Source organism: Marmota marmota, unplaced genomic scaffold, assembly GCF_001458135.2.
Source record: "Marmota marmota marmota unplaced genomic scaffold, marMar, whole genome shotgun sequence".
NCBI lineage: Eukaryota > Metazoa > Chordata > Mammalia > Rodentia > Sciuridae > Marmota > Marmota marmota.
In genome coordinates this window covers 24,617,852-24,639,164 of record NW_026000005.1, presented here as the reverse complement: position 1 = coordinate 24,639,164, position 21,313 = coordinate 24,617,852, and the positions used below count along the sequence as shown (strand labels likewise).

At 39.1% G+C, this 21,313-nt stretch overlaps 1 protein-coding gene across 4 annotated transcripts in view; it reads right to left on the bottom strand.

Annotated features, from left to right (window-relative positions):
• Positions 1–21,313, bottom strand: part of Pard3b (par-3 family cell polarity regulator beta) — a 981,002-nt gene that overhangs the window by 99,150 nt on the left and 860,539 nt on the right. For all 4 annotated transcript variants that reach the window (XM_048808385.1, XM_048808386.1, XM_015481294.2 and 1 more), the window contains one exon: positions 1,721–1,856. In XM_048808385.1, the coding sequence (XP_048664342.1) occupies positions 1,721–1,856 (136 nt within the window). The remainder of the gene's footprint in view (positions 1–1,720; positions 1,857–21,313) is intronic.

Here is a 21,313-nt window from a genome sequence, read left to right as displayed (position 1 = left end):
ATCTTCATCCTTTCAGCTCAAATTAAAGAAATCATATAAAATAAGTTTAAAACCCTCAGGACTGCGTAATCTAAAGTTACTTGTCTTATTTTGCTCGCAGGGGTTTTCTATGGTTCTGTGGTGGAGCACTCCCTGATGCACTGGACAGATGCTGCTTTGGTCAGAGTGGAAAAAAAAATTTCCTTTGTGGCTGCTTAGCCTGGCTGAAGGAGCACAGCCTCCCCTACCAAGTGGCTCACATCTCTTGTCAAAGGCAGTTCACCCATGTCCATCAAGTTTGAAATACAGTGATTGTCATCTAATCTGTTTCTGTGGAACTCTTTCTCTTCTGCTACTGGGAGTTCTAAGAGACAAGTTAACCCATTGCTACGGATGTCATTATGTTCAATTGTAACATCTGGAATAAAACCAATAAATAGCTATTTGTTCTGATCTATAGTCTGGGGATGCCTATCTCTAAAGAGGCCGGCACCTCTTTGCTTGGGATTGGGGGTCCTCATCCTATACTTCTGGTGAGTGTTTTTAAGCTCCATCCATGAGGAGGAATCTCCTGGGCTGAGGGGTCTCTGTGGTGGTGGATCCTGAAACCACCATTCAAACCACAAGCCACACCTGATGTGCTACATCACAGGCGTGAAAACCAGCGGGGGGGTCAGCACTGTCACTGGACTCCCAACTCTGATCTTAGGAGCACAAATATCAGTACGCAATTCAGGAGAGGAAACTTTAATAGATTTGCTTTTCAAAGAATCTGGTGTCTTTAGTGGGCATCAGGGATGACAGACTTCCTTACTTGGTTCTCAAAACGGCACTAAAAACTGTAGTAGAAAGCAGTAAGCATCAAAGAGGGTGTGTGAGAATGAATCACAGCAAGGACATTATTACAACCGTGTTCAGCTCACCTCCAATAATGTTAGGAACGAGAGCTGACATTTATTGAGCACCGGCTCTGTGTCAGGTACCACTCTAAGTATCTGACAGGTACATGTAATCCAACTCTAAGGACCCTCCTCTGGGCATTTTTGTGGATGCTCAAGAGTTAAGTGTATTTGGTAGGCATAGACTTACCTTCTTGAAAAAGACAAGAAAATGAATTGTGCTACCTTGAGAAAACCTGGAGAGTGTCTCTTCAGTGGTCGCAATATTCTTTTCTGTTCCCTGAATGTTGAAGGATTTGGTGAAACGAATCCTCTAATACAAAAAACTGCCCTTATCTCAAAACAAAACAATCCTAGTATACAGGTAAGATCAGTGGAATGTGAATTGCTCAGATCCAATCTGCAAACAATTGATATCTCCGACAATAACATTTCTGAAATTTACTTCTAATAACCATTTTTCAAAAGAGAGATGGCTTCTGTAGCAAAGTCTACTAATGCTGGCCCAGATGCCTGAGGTCAAAGAGAATTAGGGTAAGTTGAGGCTCATTGGATGGTGACAGAGATCCCCTGTCCTCTTTAAAGTGCCCTCCCCAAACCAGTGGGTATACCACAGGAAGTAGTATGAGAGCAACAAGAATCAGCACATACATTAGTGAGGTTTGATTCATGTAAACAGCTTCAGTGGGAGAAGATGGCTGTTTTGGATCATGTTCATGTCTATAAAGCTCAAGAAAACTGAATGCAATCTGCTACGCACTGAGCATTCTTGACCACTTTCTGCTGTATATTGTTTTGGTAAAGAGAAATAAATGCATGCTTGGAGTCAGGCATGGGCTTACCCAGTGAAGGTCATAATCAGATGGCCTAGCTCTTCCTTCTTCGTCTTCATATAGTGGGAAGCCTTCCCTCCGAGCCTGATAATACTCCTTCCGCAGCTTCTGGATTCTGTCAGTGCTCCCACCCATGGGACGGCCACTATAGCACAAAGACAAACAGAGTCACACAGTCACATCATCCTTGAAAGTCACTTTTTGTTCTTCTTATTAAAGGGGATGGGATCCAAATTGGAAAGATTGGATAATGTAATTCAAATATGCTAGGAGAATGGTGAAATAAGTAATATAAATGAACACAAAATGGCCCTTGCATGCATACCTTTAGCTCCAAGGGTCAAAATATCTGACTTGGCATTAATAAATGCCTTTGGAATGAGAAGGTAAGACAAAGTCTTGACCTTTCAGAGCAATTAAAGAAACTCAACCCTTTCTTCTTATAATCATACACACAAGAATTTGGTTAAATTTCAACATGGGTATCTCATTTTCTCAAATAAGCATTGTCTATTTGGGACAAAGTTCTGGTTGTGTGACCTGAAGGCTGGATATCATGTGGGGCTGGCATGTGCCACTGTTCATTTCAATAGACGTGGGAATTTTGGGAATGGGGGTGGTTGATGGTGGGATACACGTCAATAGATGAATACCAGTCAGGGCACAGGTAAAGAAAATAAAAGCCATGCCAAAAAATTAAAAGAAAGGGTAGTGGGGTTGGGTGACAGCTGAATGGCACCTGTCCAAGGTTCTCCTCTTTACCTTAGCCACTATTTCCTCCCAGGACTCACCGCTGTCCAGTACCTCATCACCCGACCTGCCCCTCCACATCCTCCTATCCACACATCAAATGATACATGCTCTCTTCCCTGTCTCATTTAGAAAGCAAATTAGAATAAAAGTGAGTAATGGCACTGGTGATTTAGTGTAGAGATATTTAGAATATATACTAATAAAAATGACCAAAGTAGGACTGGCAAATCTGGGTACTTTAACTCAATTGCAAAAAAACACGCCTGTTTCACAGGCAGGTGAGGATCACTGCTCCAGCTGGGGAAGAGCCAGGGTAAGAAGATCAGAGGAAGCTTGCGCAGGGCCCAGTGTGAGGAGCCTTGCATGCCAGAAAGGTCCCTGAATATTACAGTTGAGTTTTTAAATTTAAATGAGGCCTCTGATAAAAAAATAAGATCTCTAAAAGCATTAGAAAGTAGTCATCTATTTTGTTGAAGTATTTTAAAATTATGCATACAAAATTCTTTAAAATATTTATTTTTTAGTTGTAGTTGGACACAATACCTTTATTTTATTTATTTACATGTGGTGCTGAGGATGGAACTCAGGGCCTCACACGTGCCAGGCAGGCACTCTACCACTGAGCCACAACCCCAGCCCAGCATACAAATTTTAAAAAGGGAAATGGGAGTAACAGGTTTTGGAGGGAAAGCATTTTTTGGAGCTAGATGGCAAATTGAGGGAGGCATGACCCTCTCTGGTGCGGGCTTGGGGCTCTTCTGTGCTCCATAGATACTCTTCAGCCCATGTTTTGATTAAGAAACAACAAATCCTTAGGAATCACACCCTTTTAATTTTCTTCAATATGTATTCTAAAATTCTCGAAATAGTTCTAATTTTCTTTCTTTACTACACCTTTCTTAAATAAAAGTTTTCTTTGTGCAGTTGAAAGAGATAACAATAGACACAAGAAGGCCTGCTTAGCTTCTCTGAAGCACAGGTAGGCAGGAAAGGTAGCGCCATCTATTCTGAACTGCTTCCTTTGCTCCAGAATAACATGAGATGACTGTGGTGGCTGGATCCCATGCACAAGCTCCTGCCAGTTACAGGAACGCACAAGCTGCGTTCAAACTCACCAGATGAGTTCAATCAACGCGGTGCAAACATCGCATACATAATCTATTAGTTTACCCTGAAGAAACTGAAGCACTGAATTCAAGTAGAATGAAGTCATCAGTAATAAAGAAAAAAAAGAGAGAAAATGATAAGGCTGTGTTCAAAAAGAAAACACCAAACACCACAATTTTCCTCCATTTGTGGTGGTGGGGAAATCAAACAAGGACTGTAAACTATTCTTCCATACGCCTATAAATACCTTAATTTAAAAATATGGGTTTGATCAGCTTGCTGTTCTCATGTAAGGGAATGAGGGAAGAATATAAAATCAGCTGTTCAGGATTTGAAAAGTCCCCTGATGGTTGACAGGAACATGACTATTTACCCAGAAGAGAAATCTCACTGCAGTGAAAAGACAGGACAAAGTCTTGGAGCTTCTTAGAGCAAAACATGCTGCAGATTTTTCCTAGTGTGACTATTTTTAAAGACAATATGGAATGCTGTGCAAATGTCTTATGATAATGTGAGACTACACCTCAAGATCACTTCTTTTTACCTTTCAAAAACATTCTACCTTTAGTAACTATATCAGATTTTTTTTTCCTAAGGAGACATTTTATACACTAAAATTTGGAATACCAAATTCTGATTTCACTTTTCGGTTCTTTTCAATGGATGAAACACATAAAAGTCTACCAAAAAATTAATAAAAATTCAATATACCATTATTTATAGTCAAAGTCATTAATTGATTTCATTTTTTGTTGAAGATGTAGAAATTTAGCCATTTGATGCAGGATATAAAAATGTCTTGTGATAACAGCAGTGATCATCATAATAGTTTACAATTTATAGAACATTTACATAGCAAATATATTGATACAAACTTTTACTTACTCAGTTTTCTGCCCAGAGAAAGACATCACTGATCAATTACAGATTCTTTCCCAATAATCCTAGATTTTGTCTCAGAATCCTTCTTTTTTTTTTTTTAATTTTTTTATTGTTGGTTGTTCAAAACATTACAAATTTCTTGATATACCATATTTCACACTTTGANCCCTTCTCTCTCCCTTTCCCTCCCACCTCTCATCCCTGTTTAATGTTAGTCTTCTTCTCCTGCTCTTCGTCCCTACTCTGTTCTTAGTTACTCTGCAATCCTTCTTAACCCAGAACTTCAGAGAACCACTACAAACTATAGGAGCTGGTACTTGAGGTGAATTTATTTTCAGTGCCTGTGTAATAGGCACCATAATATCTCAAAGTCTTCAAAGAATATTGAATAATAGCTTTTATTGTTCTGCTAAATGAAGACTGAGGATATGAAGCTCATGGCTAAAAGACAATTATCAAGGTTGGTCTGACTACAAAGTCTCTTCTTTCCAGGATAACTTACTACCATCTAAGCTGCTTCTCTTCCTCCATTGTATTTATATCTTAGAGATGGGGTCCTCTAGCAACAAATGGAACCAGCATGCATATCAAAGTTAGCCTAGAGCTCTTACTTTCTGAGGAGCTGGATTTTTCTTCTCTATGTTTGTTCCATCTGTTCTATTTTCCTGGCTTTATGGAACTAAGAAGTATAGATTCTAGGGAACCTTTTGCCTGATAGCTTCAGAAGTGATATCAGATTATGATGTAACTTGAATACTCTTGGGACCACATAAAATATGTCAAAGTAGAAATAACTCTATCTCCTTGTTGGTAGTTAGGAAATTAGGCTTTCTGTATTATGTGTTCACTGGGCATTCTTAAAAAAATATTCCTAGTATAGCTCTGTCTATTGAAGGGGATCAATGCTAGTCATATACTTTCAATATGCAGAATTTTTTTGTCAAGTTAATTTAAGCAATATAACAAAACAGATTTATATTGCAGTGATTTCTTGTGAATCACACAGCCTATGCCTTTAGAGGCAGAGGTATAGACCCTTCTATAACACCACGGAGCTGAACAGAGGTTACAGTTGTAGTGAATTTCAGAAACCACATCATAGCCACCTACAGGTATGACCAACTGGCCCCCACTCGTAAACTTCACATTAAGGCTTTATCTGCTTCCTTGGAATCCAACTTTATTCTTTCTAGTTTATAATTCTCTCAATTGTAGTACATTTTCAAATGAGTGTACATTTGTGCACACCCTAGTCTCCTCTAGTTGCTGCTGTAGACTGGAGAAAATAAACTAACATTTACCGAGCTTCCATGATTTCCTAGGTATAATATTTGTGCTCTACATACTTCATCTCATTTACTCCTCTGTCAAAGCTGCGAGCATGACATTGTTGTTGACATTTTACCATCACCGAGGCTCAGAGAAGTAACAAAACTGGTGAGGGGAGCAGGATTCAAGCCAGCCCTGTTTCTACCCTCTCATGTTGCCTTGTACAAAAGGCATTAAAATGCAGTAGGCATCTTGCAGCCTCAGTTCAAGGCATTTCAAGGCAGAGGGAATTTAGCAGAGCACATTTATAGCCATGCCTTTTGATATTCTTTTATTTGCACAGATCTTTGCAATAAAAATAGAAATTGAAGTAGCTAAAGTAATAGAAATACAAACAATGAGGCCTTAATTCATTAAAGAATGATATTGGAGCATTTGCAGACTGACATTTCTGGGCAATTAATACTATATCTCTGAAGAGCTTATGAGGGAAGCTGGTGTAAAACAGGGGTGCAAAAGAGAATCAACATATGACAAAGATCTCACATGGAAGACAAAGAGAACAGCAGTCAGGGCAACTGCTGGGAAAGTTCATTCACAACTGAGTGAGAGGGAGCTGGTCACTACAACCAACCATTGACCACTGCTGGACTTGTGAGTTACCTGTGATACCTTTGTGTGCACATGTAAGTGGGCATGTTCATCAATACGTAGACTCTTATGCTGATTCATTTGTATATAATTAATTCCAAACAGCTGTTTTCAGATAGACTCAAGATATGTAACTCATTCTGAAGGGAAGATGTTTGCTTTTGGTGAGCATACTCTTCATTTTAAGTACAAGCCTGGTATGTCAGTGAGCTTTTCATCCCTGTGAACAAAACACTTGAGAACAACAACTTAGAGGAAGAAAAGTTAATTTTAGCCCATGATTTCAGAGGTGCAGCCCATAGTTGGCCAACTCCATTGCTCTAGACCTGAGGAGAGGAATAATAACTTAGCAGAAGGGCATGTTGTAGGAAGATACTCAGTTCACAGAAGCTGGGAAGCAGAAAGAGAGCCAGAAGCTAGGGACAAGATATAATTCAAGGCCACTTCTCAGCTGTGGCCCACCTGCCTATGGTTACCACTAAGGAGTCCATTCAAATTATCCATTCATTGAATCAAATGTATGAAAGATGATATGTCATGAGCTTTGTAATGTTTTGAACAACCAATAAAAAAAAAACAACAAAAACAACAAAAAACCCCCCAAATTATCCATTCATTAAATGTTTTAATCCATTGATGAGTTTATAGCTTTCCTAATCTAATCATTTCACCTGTGAACTTTCCTCTAAACATATGAGCTATTTGAGGGACATTCAAGAGCTCAATAATAACACTGATGTCCAGATTTGATGATGTGGCTGAGGAGCAGACTTAGTAGAAGGGCACTTTCACAGGAATATTCCTACATGGATGTGATAGCATGAAGTCACTGAATAAATGTCACTGTTGACTCTGTAACGTCAACAATGATCAGAAGGCTAGAGAGTGCTTCTTTAGGGTTTGATAGATTATTTAATTTCTTATGAAGCTACTGTAAAATGCTATTTTGATACTTCCTTTAAATTTTTTAATTGAATAGTCTTTCTCTTTCTATACCTACAATGGAGTGAAATTTCAAAGGTTTTCTCAAAAAGGGTTTAAAGATGTGGAATGAAGAGAAACAGCTTTTCACACAAAGTGGACTTTTTTTTCCCTGTGTTTTCCCCATCTCCCAAGGGGAAAGGTTGTTTGCTTCTGTCTTTTTACATTTAAGGAACTAAAACCATCATAGCTTTAAACTTAAAATTTGGCAGTACCATAGTTCTACCTTTGAAAAGAGTGAATCATTTTTTCCCTTCTCAGAGTAGAAACAGAGCTCTCAAAACGTCTGAGGATACTGTGGCATTCATACTCTCAATAACATGAATATAATCAAATCTAACTGGCTATATGCACTTTTATTTTGCTAATTCAACTTTAAATCCCAAAATATTTATGGAAAAAATATTCAGCTGAAAACAGACCATCATAGGATGTAACTGTTACTTATTTTTTGTTGGTTGGTGATGAAGACTTCTGCCAAATAAAAATTTTGAGAGATTCTTAGACATGCATTCAAAATTTGCAAACATTTAAGATTCATAAAACTAGCCTCAATAGCATTTACACTAATATTTTATAGATTGAACATTCAATGAAAATACATTTAGGCCAGGCACAATGGCACACGCCTGTAATCCCAGTGGCTCAGGAGGTGAAGACAGGAGGATCGTGAGTTCAAAGCCAGCCTCAGCAATTTAGTGAGGCACTAAGCAACTCAGTGAGACCTGTCACTAATAAAATACAAAATAGGGCCAGGGCTGTGGCTCAGTGGTCGAGTGTCCCTGAGTTCAATCTCTGGTACCAAAATAAAAGAAAAGAAAAAAAAAATGAAACTACATTTAAATAGTGTGTCCATATATACTAAAAAATGTAATTATAAATAATTGCTTTAAAGGGGGTTTAATACAATTCTTCCAATGACATTTTAGTCTAAATAGCTCTGAAAATTATCTGATGTCAACTTTCGGTGAAAAGTATGATTATATAATTTCCCTATCTTACAAAGAATCATTTTTTCCCCAAAAGGTACATTGACACATAAGATTTTTTTCACTGTAGAGTCCAGTTTGGGGACCCCCTAGCTGAGTACCCATGGACAACATTTAGGGATTTTTTTTTCTGTTTCTTTGCACATTCACCATTGCTATTTACAATAGTATCCTTCATTTTCCATTATTTTTGCCAAAAGTTCCCCCTAAAAAGCAAGAATATGCCTATTCTTACATGTGCATTTAATTTCTACCAGATTTGCTATCTTTTTTTTATTAAAACAGTTACTTTAGATTAGGAACCCATTGCTTACTATAAGTGCCTATGAATTCCTATATTAAGAACAATGATTTTAGAGAGAGGATGAATATTACAAACAAAGCAAACTTTCACATCTAGAATTTCCTTTCAATTTCTAGGACTGCTTTCATCAACTCTCTCTGACATTAAACCTCATAGTAGGTGAAGAAACAGTGTTTAGGCCTCTTAAGAGATTAAGAGAGTTTTTAATGTCACATAAGAAATTGGTAGCAGAATCTGAGAAAAAATACACTCTATGTTAACAAATAACTTTGAAAAGTGTGCATTTGTATAAATTTTCAAGAGTTCAACAAGCTTACTCCTTATGTCAGGATCCTATGGGGAAGTTGAAAAACTGGTCCAGAGAGGTTGACATGCATGTTAGGGTCATACAGAAGGAGAAAAGTCACAGAGTATGTTGATACATTAGCTCCAGCTGGAATCCTGCACAGTGGTCCCTCCCCCAGCCACAATGATGCTGCCTGTGGCATTTTGACCCAGATGCAACAATCTGACAATGTGACTTGGCTTACCTGGGCTCCTGACTCTGCCATGGCAACGTGAGCCTGACCTTTTGTCTTTCTCAACGTGTTTCCTGCTTTCTGCATCTGTTTCCTTTGAGATCCCTGTCCTGGTACTTCCATCCCTAGCTTGGTGAACTGACCCTCTGACTCCTATAGCTTGAAGATTTTGTCTTGGAAATCTTCACCCTGGACTGGACCTTCACCTCCATGAATCAAGCCATTGTGGTGCAGCATAAAGAAATAAAAGCCCCCTTCCCTTGGCACTTATAATTGCATAACAGTGAGCATCTCCACCCACACCGTGAACCACAGTTGCCATTTACATTCCAAGTTATCTCACTGATTCATGAAGGGCAACTATTCCCATGTGATTAATTGCTATGATGCAGAATCGTCACCAGATCAATGTCATCTCTTCTGATAAAAGGCATTGCTCTCTCTTTGCTCTTTATCACTTGAGACAATGTGAGGCTGCTCTTCAATGAGAACATTCTGCCTCTCTATCTTCACTTCTAGTAAAGGTAGAAACTCTTTAGGAGTGACACTGTCAGTGTCAGTCAAAATGCAAGAACACACCTTACTTTGCTCTTTCAACTCACCTTTCTAAGCCTGTAACAAATAATTGTATTATTTTGATGCTGTATAATGAACACTTGGCTGTGTTCAAATTTCAGAAGCTAATTTGCAATTAGTCATAAAATACTCATTTGAGTTATTCATATTTTTATAATAGTAAGATATGTTTACTCCAACATACACAGTACAATATTTTTGAATTTTAAGTAATTTACATAAACACTGGATACTCCAAAGTCATATATAAGCTTGCAATACATATTGTCTCAAGGCGTTTTGCCAATTTTATTTTTTTATGTGGTGCTAGGAGGAACCCAGTGCCTCATATGTGTGAGACAAACATTCTACCACTAAGCCACAACCCCAGCCCAACTTTTGCCAATTTATGAAGAATATAAAGTCTGTGGACATCTCAGAAGGAATTTATCAAGTGATTCATATGGTAATTTTTGTTTCTTAAAAAATAAGTATTTTAAAATTTAGTTGAAAAGTTCACACTGGATGACAGCAAAATTATTCCTCCATTTCTTCTCTACATCTTTGCCAAACAAGCATACAGAGATGCAAAGAAAAATAGATTTGAATCAATATGGAACCATGTGTCTACTGCATCTTCTGCTATAGGTGATGAATAAACCATGCCTGGTATTGTAATCCATTTATGTGGGGGATGTAGAAACAATATAGACACAGCTATTCCACATGGCTGAAGAATAGTGACATTACATTAGGACTTAATTTAACTGATATATTTATTTTATTCAAGCTTAGACAAAAATAGGGGCTTGGGCAATTTAAATAGTGATAGCATTTCTCTATCAGCCATTCCATTTAATGAACATATATGCTCCTGGATAGGAGATGACTTGGTTTCCCTCTGTGGGTGTCCCTTCCTAAATACCTTTCATGAGTTTTACATTTTGCTGGACATGATTCCAGTGTTTAAAGACCTGAATTACTTGTCCAATGTGGTCCCCTATATGCAAGCTAACTGCTTCAGGTGGTGCTCAATCAAGGAAAGAACCATATAATGCAGTAGTGAAAATGAAAGTAAAACAACAACAACAACAAAACAGCCTTGGGCTGGGAGCCCTGGCACATGCCTTCAATCCCAGTGGTTTGGCTCTGAAGGTTGAGGCAGGAAGATCCCAAGTTCAAAGCCAGCCTCAGAAACTTAGTGATACCCTAAGCAACTGAGAGACTCTGTCTCAGAATAAAAATTAAAAAGGGCTAGAGATGTGGTTCAGTGGTTCTGTGCCCCTTGGGTTCAATTTCTGGTACTCAAAATAAACAAAGCAAAAGACCCCACCACTGGGTGGATTTAGGGAGCGATGATAGGTGGGGGCCAACATAACATTCTCTACAGTGTTTCTCAAGGCTGATTTTGACTGTGAACAATTTTTGTCTCACATAAGGTCTTTAGCTGGTAACCTGAAGACTTGAATACTTGGCACATTACAAGTTTTTTCAAAGAATTTTTTGGTCTAAACTAAAATGAGCAAAATATTGCTGAAAAAGAAAGTGGAAGAAGCCTACAAAACCTGTATCATTTTAACTCCCATTCAAATTCTTGAACTGAACCAAAAAATAGTTTCAGGAGAAATAAACTTGCTGTTAATATGTACGTGGGCAAGTTAATGATAAAACACATACAGACACTTGTGACCCTTCTCAAAAAATTCCTCACCAATAACTGCAGGACCGCCAAAGATAAAATTATTAACTTTTAGGTTTAAATCAAATACAGACTGAGTTTTAAGAATACAAATCTGACATTTATATGTGGATTAAACTTTCAGGGGTCAATTCTGGGAAAAATAAGCCTTTGTGGGCTGCAGGCCATGAAACCTTGGGAATTTCTTAGGCCTCCGTGAAATCGCTTCTTCCTCAGAGGAAATGGCACAGAAGTTTTCTCTTCTTTCAAGGGGCCATAGAATGCCACCAAAAACCAGGGATCTTCAACAGCTGGACAGCTAGATCACTCCTCCTGGACAACAAGGAAGCCCCAAATATACAATTTTAAGGCAAAATAAGTAGTTTCTAAGTGATTTGTGCATGGATATGGTTTTTTATTTAAAGGATTAAATAAAATCCTCTAAATAAAGTCAGGAGAATTATATGCTGTGGCTGCAAAATGTTAAGAAGATGAAAACAGCAATTTCTTACTCATTCAACGAGGCAACCACGCTTTCTTCCTCCCTCAATGGAGGAGGTTAGGAAAATAATAAAAGTATCAAAGAAAAAAAATGTTTTTTAAAAAAGAACAAGTTTTGTTTTGTTTTCAAGAAGAATAAGACTAGGGGTCACCCTAGGTCTCAGGAGACAAAGGGTTCTAACTATCGATGGCCTGTAAACTAGTCCTTATCTTTGTATCTGTTAAAGAGATGTATAATAAATTGTTTGAACATGTAGAAATGATGGCTAGGTCACACATGTATGTGGCTGGAGCAGATGTTAAGGATCACATATGCTGTTAAATCATACTAATAAGCATAACTCTATTTGCATTATCCTGATATGATTAACATAATAGCAATTAGATCCAATAAGTCCAAAAATTTATTAATAACACATTTTGATATTACCTACATCCTTTTCACACTCATATGCATGAATATACTGAGCTCTTCAGAAATTTTAATTAGGGTTATAATACCCACCCAGTCCAAACAAATTCTCAAATCCAAAGAACTGCATAAAAAGTTAACAAGTACTTAGGTCTCAAAGGACATGAAGTTCAATAATATCCCCAGCTCTTCTGAAGCATTTTCCAGAATGTAAAGAGAGCTCTGGTAACCTTGTAACCTCTGCTGACCTCCTGACCTCAGGGTTTTGTGGGTGGGAGGACAGTTTATATTAACATTGTCTGTGGATTGTTTTAATTGTTGTTAAAAGATATTCAGATTCTTACAAATCCTTGGTAGAAAAATGCCAACTTTTTTTCAGCATGGAATAGAAAAAAGTAAATAGGTATCAAACTTAGATCACTAGTTGTTTTTAGAAAAGTTCTCCAATAACCTGAGTTGTTCTTGATATGTACATTATTTAAACTTCACTTATTTTTAAATTTTGCTATGTCCCTTTCCCTGGGGGTATGAAGGTGATTTAAGGCCCAGACTTGACCTGGAGGATTTCACAGTCTACTGGGGGAGATGGTAATAAATATTGACAGTGCAACATGGCAATTATTGTGAGGGAATATCAAAGAGTATAATGAAGTCCTGCAGCAGCTCCAGAGAGCTTGAGTAACTCTGCTGGGGAAAGGAGAGGCTTCATGGAAAGAAGGAAACAAGGATGAATGGGGGTGACTGAGCATCTAGGTGGAAGGACATCACACATACAGGGAAGGCCACAGGAAAGGGTGCAAAGTTAGGAATAGCAGCCGTGTGGGGAGTGTGTGGAGAAATTGGGCAATGGATCTGGTAGACCACGATCAGCTCCATACACCCATCTTTCTAAAGGATGATGCTCTTTCAAATAGGAGGGCATCATTGTCAGAGTTAGACTTGACGTCAAGATAAATCTGGAAGAAATAACCTATGGAATGGATTAGTTGCTCTCTATGGATTTTTCTTGCATTAATATTCAATGATTTCTTGTGTGTGCACACAGTTCAGACTAAATGGTTGGCCAAATCATTTCCCCACTTGTTAAATACTATGCCTGGGGATCACTGTAGATGGAAAACAATGGGACATGAGACTTTCTTTCAGTTTGAAAACTGAACATTTTCTCCAACCTGAGCTCTTGTTTAACTGGTAACATTAACTGGTGGTGATGAGTGACACGTCATTAACACAGTGATGAATTTCCCATTAAGAACAGAGCACTGGCCGCCAAATCAGAGGGCAAAAAGTTAAAGCAAAACAAAACAAAATGAAGGAATGAAAACAACCCATTATGGGTTGGACAAAGGCTTTTCTTTTCACTGGTGCTCTAAGGGAAAGTAGTCCTAGAATCTTAATTAATAAATAGCCATTGCCCCATTCAGGCAAGGTAATGGTGAGTCTGAGTATCTGCAATAGAGCAATTTGTAGCTGTCTTCTGGATATGAAAAGTGAATGAGTTGTCGAATATCAAAGAAGAGGGAAAATTAGGCCCTGTGCCGCCGACAATGGAACTCTATAAATAACTCACATTGAAAACGAGTAAGAACCATACCCTCCTCCAGCTTCAGTAGCCTCTCCACAGTGTGACAGTTGGTAGTTTTTTCAATAGACATGATGTCAATTATGCCTTTTATCCATCACGGTGAAGCCATGTGTGGGGAATAATCGAGGATTTTTTTTTCCCCTTTAGTGCTTCACATAACAATGCTTTTCCATTTTATTTATATCATACTGAGGCAAAACAGCTCTCTAATCCGTAATCTATACATTGCGTCAATCCTATTCTTATTTCTTCCCTGGTTCCAACAGCTTTATTAGCCACAATGATCTTGTCAGCTCTCAATTGTCTGTAGAAATAGGAGGTTGGGGAGAGGGTGGACACTAAACAGGATAGATGATTTAGAAAAATCTCATTTAAACCAACAATAGGGCTGGGGCTGGGGCTCAGTGGTAGAGCGCTTGACTAGCACATGAGAGGCACTGGGTTCGATCCTTAGCACCACATAAAAAAATAAATAAATAAAGTTATAAAAAAATTGCTGTCCTTTAAGAGAACATTAAAAAATAAATAAACCAACAACATTAGTTTCTTTCCTAGCAAATGTTTCCCAGAGCTGTAAATAATATCCCAATTAATTGACTTACGTTTCACATTCTTTCCTTGCCCAGACTCTTGTTTGTTGAAGGTAATAATGAGGAGAAAGAAAAAAAAAAGGCCAAAAGGCATCCAGTGTTGGAAAAGCAGAGGAGACACAAGGATTCAATGAGGAAAACCGAGTTTGGATGGTTGAGAGTTAATGACCCAGGAAATGTGTCCTGCCTGTGACTAGAGAGATGCAACTTTTCAGATTAAACATGAGAACTCACATACCCAAAGGAACTTTTGGGTGACCGTATTTGTTTCCTGACTTTTGCTATTTGCCATGAACTTTGTTTCTCTTCATTCCTCTGGCAACTATATTTCCTCCTACTTGCAGACATATTAAGGATAGCCCTTCAAATGTAATTAGTTCATTATTTGTTAAAGAAACTTGCTTTTAGGAAGTATTTAGGACATTTTTTTAGGACATTTTGAGTGGCATTGCATTATTTGGTGCATTGTTTATCAGGATGATGGAAGGAAGTAACCTACTTTATTAGAGATAGTTTCTATTCTACAATGAAATCATCTTTTTATCCGAGTGTAAATAAACCCACTGCCATTTCGCTAGAAGCTTTCTATTTTTTTTCCCCAAATTCTACATAAAATATAAGCCACAGGCTTAAATTGAATCACTATGTTATTTCTTTATATATTACTTGACTTATTTAAAAAACTGAATACTTATTGTATATTTGAGAGAGCTTCTGAATTTATAAGCTGCCAAAAAGAAAAAAAAATCATTTCCTCTTCTTCAAAGAAGATTTTAATACTGGGTCCAAAATATCTAGGGAATTGGAGGAAGAAAAAAGAGAAGGGGAGGGGGAGGAAGGGAGGGACTACAGAAAAAGAGCTAATGGTCAAAATGCATCCTTATAATAAAATGAGCTTCTTAATGGATGCTCACTACAGGAATAACATTAATTCAGTATTAGGACTTTCACTGGAAAAATATGAATGCAATTTATCTTTTTAACTGTCAGCTGCATTTCTAAAGCTCTGAAGTCTGTAGCTTCCAGGGGCCTTTTGTCTTTCTGCCATGGCAAGAATATCTTGGACAGCTGTAAGAGCTTTCTAAGCTATCTTTCTCAAAATCCATTAGCTAATTCAAGGAACCTAATTAGAGCTGCCATTTTGATGGAGCATACTGAATGCTCCGTACAAACTAGTAACACCATCAATGTTTATTAGAAATCACAAAACCTAAAGTGCTCCATTCCCCATGAATATTAATGGGAATACAGCAAACAAAATATTTATTAAAACATATGCTTAATACCACCAAGGTTTACAGACAGATATTGAAAGGGAGAGAGAGGCGCCCACTTGAATCTGAAGGCATGTGTGGTGGACACACAATGAACCAAGATTTACACTTAAGCAGCATGTAATCATTATTTGCAGGCCCTTCCCACTTGTCTGCCTGGGTTTTGCACCCTGGAATTCAGTCCCTCGCAGCTGGGAGGACAGATGTAAATGCAGAGAAGTCTGAAGGAGGGGGTGGAGGGGGCCTTTAAAAATAAAATAAAATAAATTAAAATAAACAGCTGCTGAGCGCCACAAATTCTTGTCAGCAGAGAAATAAGTCTTATTTCTCTATAAAATTGGCAGTATGATGACGTCAGTATTTTCTACCCTCATCCAAAGGAGGTGTCATCGAATTAATCCAAGTAGCTATTATCTCCTGTTCCCACCCTGGGGAGTTTCTGCCTGGCCCTGGCCCTGACCCTGACCCTGAGTGCGGTGGTGCCTCAGCCTTGCTGGAACCCTGCTGTGAGTGAGCCCTTGTCAGCACAGGTACAGGCTTACCAGTCCTGCAGAGGCTGGAGACACTGCTCCTCTTCTCTGAGGAATAATTAAAGACCCTCTGTGAAGGTTACTGTCCAGTAGTCCTCCCCCCACTCTCCCTCAAGCTATTACCTCTCTCTTTTCTTTCCCCTTTTACCAAACTTTTAAAAACAATCATGTGTTCTCTCTCTCTCTCTCTCTCTCTCTCTCTCTCTCTCTCTCTCTCTCTAAACCAGCTGTTCTCTCTTTTGGGCTGATGTCAGTCTGGTTTGGGCCTTCTCCATTGCTAAATCTGACCAAGCAAATCCTGGTGACCTGGCAGAGCTGGACATGGGAGAGCCGCCCTTCCTGCAAGTCTCTTGCTCCTCCTCCTGCATTGTCTGTCTCTTTGATATCTCTTAAACTGGTCCTCTTCAACACAGGCCTTCTCCAACATTCTCTAACTGCTTCCATGTTTTCTCCCTGGGGATACTGTTTACTCTGTGTTTGCTGATCATATTCCTTCTCATGCTCATTCATAGTCATCCATCCACTCAACAAATCATCCCCAGAGCTCCTTATCTGGGGCGCTTCTCAACAGAGCCTTCCTGCACAAGGACACAAGTCTCTGGCTGCACTGTCTCACAGAAGCTCCAATAACCATATGCAATCCTCACTCCCCATTTGGACCTGAAATGAACCAAAGTTCTATACTTAACTTGTCCAGAACCAACCTTCTCCTGCTTTCATGAAAAGCTACTTCCCTCCCATCGTTCTGGCTTTTTAATTGCTTCCCCATGCTCATCAAAGCTTGAAACAATGATCATCATGCTGAGCACCAGCTCTGGAGCCAGACCTCCTGGGTTCCAATCCTGGTTCTCCCTCATTTGGAGCAGCTATGTATCCAACCTCTCTATCTGTGAACCAAGGATAAGGTTAGAAAGATTGCATAGGCTCATTCTGAGAATTGAGAGAGTTATTATTTAAAGCAGTTGGAACAGTGCAGGCACACAGTAAGAACTCAGTAAATAAGCACCTACTGTGTTGTCAATATTACCTTATTTAAAATTATTGTTGCTATCTTTGTTGTTGATATCTTCAATTGGCTGTAATCAATTGCCTCTAGCACTGTGCCCTCCCCCGCATTCCTATTTCTATAATAATAGCATGGTAACTAGTCTCTCCCAACCTGACTCCCTCCAATCCATCACCAGATCACCCTCCCAAGGTACATCTCTGTTCACATATTGCCCCTGCTCCCCGTGTCTCTGTGCTGTCTTTGCCACTGACTAAGCCCTTCTTTATGCAGCCTCTTGCTGCTCTCGCTTGTGGTCTGGTCTCTAGTGAAACTTTCATTTTCCCCCTGAACTTGCCCTCAGTTTCATCCACACTTCACTGTAATTTTTGACCCTCATTTTAAAAATAACACAATTCAGAGCAAATCACATCTTTTAAAAAAAATGCCCACTGCCTTTCCAGCATGCTTCGACTAACTCTCCAACCCTTCCCCAGGGTCTTTGTGGCTGCTCTCTGCAGATGTGGCCTGTTTCCCTCTTGCTGACTTTGATTTTCACTCAGCTTCATTCTCACTCTCCACATTCCCTCTATATCTCAAGCTTGACCCAGCCTCGGGAGTGTGGAAACACTACTCTGCCTGAAACACTCTGTCTCCAATTTCTCAAGGTAGTTCTCCCTTGTCAGAGGACCCCCCTCTGGCCTTTGGACCTGTGGACTGTTTGAGCTACTCCTCTGCAGTTACCCTGCTTCTTTCCTTTGTTGACCTGATCACTGTCTGAAGCATCTGCAATCCTTATTCCTCCTCTTACCTCAGACTTCACACCTCCACAAGAGCCTAGATGCTGAGAGCAGGGATCTCAACTGTTTCTTTCCAAGCCAGGGCTTTACATTATCTAAAGGAATTTGAAATCTTTCAAGGGTCTTACATTCACTTAGCACTTATTTATCAAGTACTTACTATGTACTATCAACTGCCACAAGTCCTGGGAATAGAGGCAGAATATAAGACACACATGGGGTCTAGTTGCAGGGTGGGGAGTGAGATAATACACAGCCCAAGAGGAAGAAATATCAAGCAGTGGTAAGTACTACCTGGAGACTTAAAATACAATTGGTGATAAGATAGTGACTGGTGGCTACTCTAGATTGAGTAGTCAAGAGAGGCCTTTCTTTTAAACTCAGGACTGAATTACAAGAGGAATAATCCAAAAGTATCTCTATGAAGAATATTTGTGAAAAAGAAAACAGCTAGAACAAAAGTCCTAAGGAAGGAATGAAAGAATGCTGGCAATGAACGCTCACAGGATAAAGTAGTTTGACAAGGTCATATGACAGGCAACACTCTGGTCATATGGTCCTGAGGACTTGGCAAGATCTCTGGACATTCCTTGGAAATATCAAGCAATGAAAGAATTGACAATAGATTTTAAGCCAGGAATTAACATGCTCTAATTTAAAAATTTAGAACATAATCCTGGCTTTGCTACAGAAGACAGAATAGAGTTCGTTCCAGATATTTAAGTGAGATATAGTGGACAGGTCAAGGTGGTGGCCATGCAATGAAGATAAACATATTAATCCATTTTCAAGTACAGGCTGGTCCATGAATCTTTCCTAGAAGAAAATCCCTTTTTCTAAACTTGTGATTCCTACAATACTGCACACCTATATTATGGCCATCGCCTTCCTCTTTGTGACATTGTTATCATTTGTGGCTTATATTTTTCAAACCTTTGTCAAAGCCCCAGTAGTGACTAAGTGATACAAAAAATTTATTCACATGTCTCATGTAGAACTTGGCAATGTTTCCTCACCAAGGATGTGTTCAGTTCCCAAGTTTTTGTGGGAGTGAAGAAAGCCATTTGAGAATATGTACAATGAAATAGAAATAGGAAGAAAAAGTGATGATTGTGCTAGTTGAGGATGAAGTAAGGCACCTTCAAGGATGGCGGATATACATGGGAGAAGGTTTAGGGCCAGAATTATGCAACCACACCTATAGCTGCTACCTAGAGAACTCCTTCCTTTTTCTATTTTTTTTCCCTAGGTGCCTACGCAGAACACCATCCTGAATAGCTTAGCATAAGCTACTCTGCCATTTCTGTGTAATGCACAGATATTTTACTGCTTAAAGCAATTTCTTAAGTTTTTGAAGTTCTCTCTACTGCAACATGTTCTCATGGTCTCCTTTTTTCAGCAATTGCTATAACATCTTGGTGCCATCAGGTCCCATAGGAATTGTCTAGCCAAGCAGTAATGTAGTTTGCTTATTAATGCTCATGGAATAGATGTGTGCTGAAGCGGTGTTATTGGAGACCTTTTCCATGCTATTTCATACTAAATATAGCATGCACACTAGTAGATGAAACTGTCTGGAAACTGTGAACATCCACGCTCACACGCTTTCAAGGAGGTGGGCCGGCACTCTTTGCTGACCTTTAGCTTTGAATTAAATTTAGCTCCTCATCCTCATTAGACTCTAACTGCCAAATAGCACTCTACTCTGATGAATAAAGTTCTCTAATAAGCATATCACTTTCTAACACGGCAGAAGTAGCTGAAGTCTCAGGCAGGGCTAAGGAGAGAACCACCAAATGGAAACATTCCATATCAGGTAAAACCAAAAGCATTCTCTTTAGTATTTAGTCAAGTCCAGCTCTGGCTAAAAGAGAGTAGACTTTGATATTAGGAACACAACCTGCTCACTGTCTATGAAGCTGGAGGACTTGGAAACCATGAAAACCCACTCGACCTGATACTCAGGGTAAATTTAATATCCACAAACCACATTTTTGAAGTGCTCTTATGAATATTTTCAAGAGAAACTGGTTAGGCCCACTAAAGGGACTTACGGACTAGGGAAGAAAGACTCAGACAGGTTTCCAGGGTAATTGGGAAGCCCTTATTGCCCAACCCACTGCTTCAAGGCCCAAATAGGAAATACAACCTCAGTTTATTTCAAAGCTGTGATCTCCATTAATAGACAGTTGGTGCTGGATGTCTTTCACGGTTAGGCATTCAACTGCAGGTGAGTTAATGTCTGTGAACCAGCCATGACACCAGGAGGGAAAACTGCAGAACATGAGGACCTTGAAGGCCCAGTGGAGGCTGGGTGAGGTGGAATAGGGCTTCCTAAACAGAACCTCTTCTTTGCTATATTCCTTTCCAAGTCTAGCTCTGGGCTGGGAGGTTCACAGTACTGGAGACCAATTAGCTATCACGAAAATAAATTTATTAAGTGCCTGCTGTGTCTAGAGTGTTGGCCTTTGTGCCAAAGTCCAAAAAGAAAATTTTGAAACTTCTCTTGAAGCAACCAAGAAGCCTTCTCCATGTACATGATTTTCCTCTCTGTGTATTTCATGAACACTCCCACCTTCTTGCAAATGCACTCAGTTTGGCAATGGTAATTCAGAGTGATAAGCTGCAAATTGTTTTCTATGATGTAGTGCTCTGTACAGAAATCTTAGGGACTATAAAAATTGAATCCCTTTCATTTTACTTTCCTAGACTCAAAAGCAAGAAAGAGAGGCTAAAATCATGTGTCTTAAAATTTTGTTTTACAGAGCAGGAGCCCAACAACAAGGAAAGACGTGTGTTTACCTCCAGAATGCTTTTTGCTGTAGCCATTTTATTGCTTTTGTTAAAACCAATGCCTCCAATTTCTTCACAGGAGACATTTAGACATATTCCACAACTGTACCCTTCAGGGCAGCTGAACATTAAAAGGGGATTTGTACAGTTGAGGTATGGCTCAAATTTTGTGGGAGACAGCAGCTAGAATGGCGAAGGGAGAGAACCTATGAAAAATTCACGAGTAATGCTTCTACACACATCCTCTGTTCTGTACCAAAGAGAATGTTGCTATAAAAATATACAAGACAAATTCAGATTTTGGCACTTATCAGCTCATAAAACATCTTAGATAGCTAATTGCATAATAACCTGAAGCATATTCCTGTTGTATACAAGAGAAGTGCAGTTCAAGTGCAAAAGCAAATGTTTGCAGAGTTCAGGACTAAGTCCTACATCAGGCTTC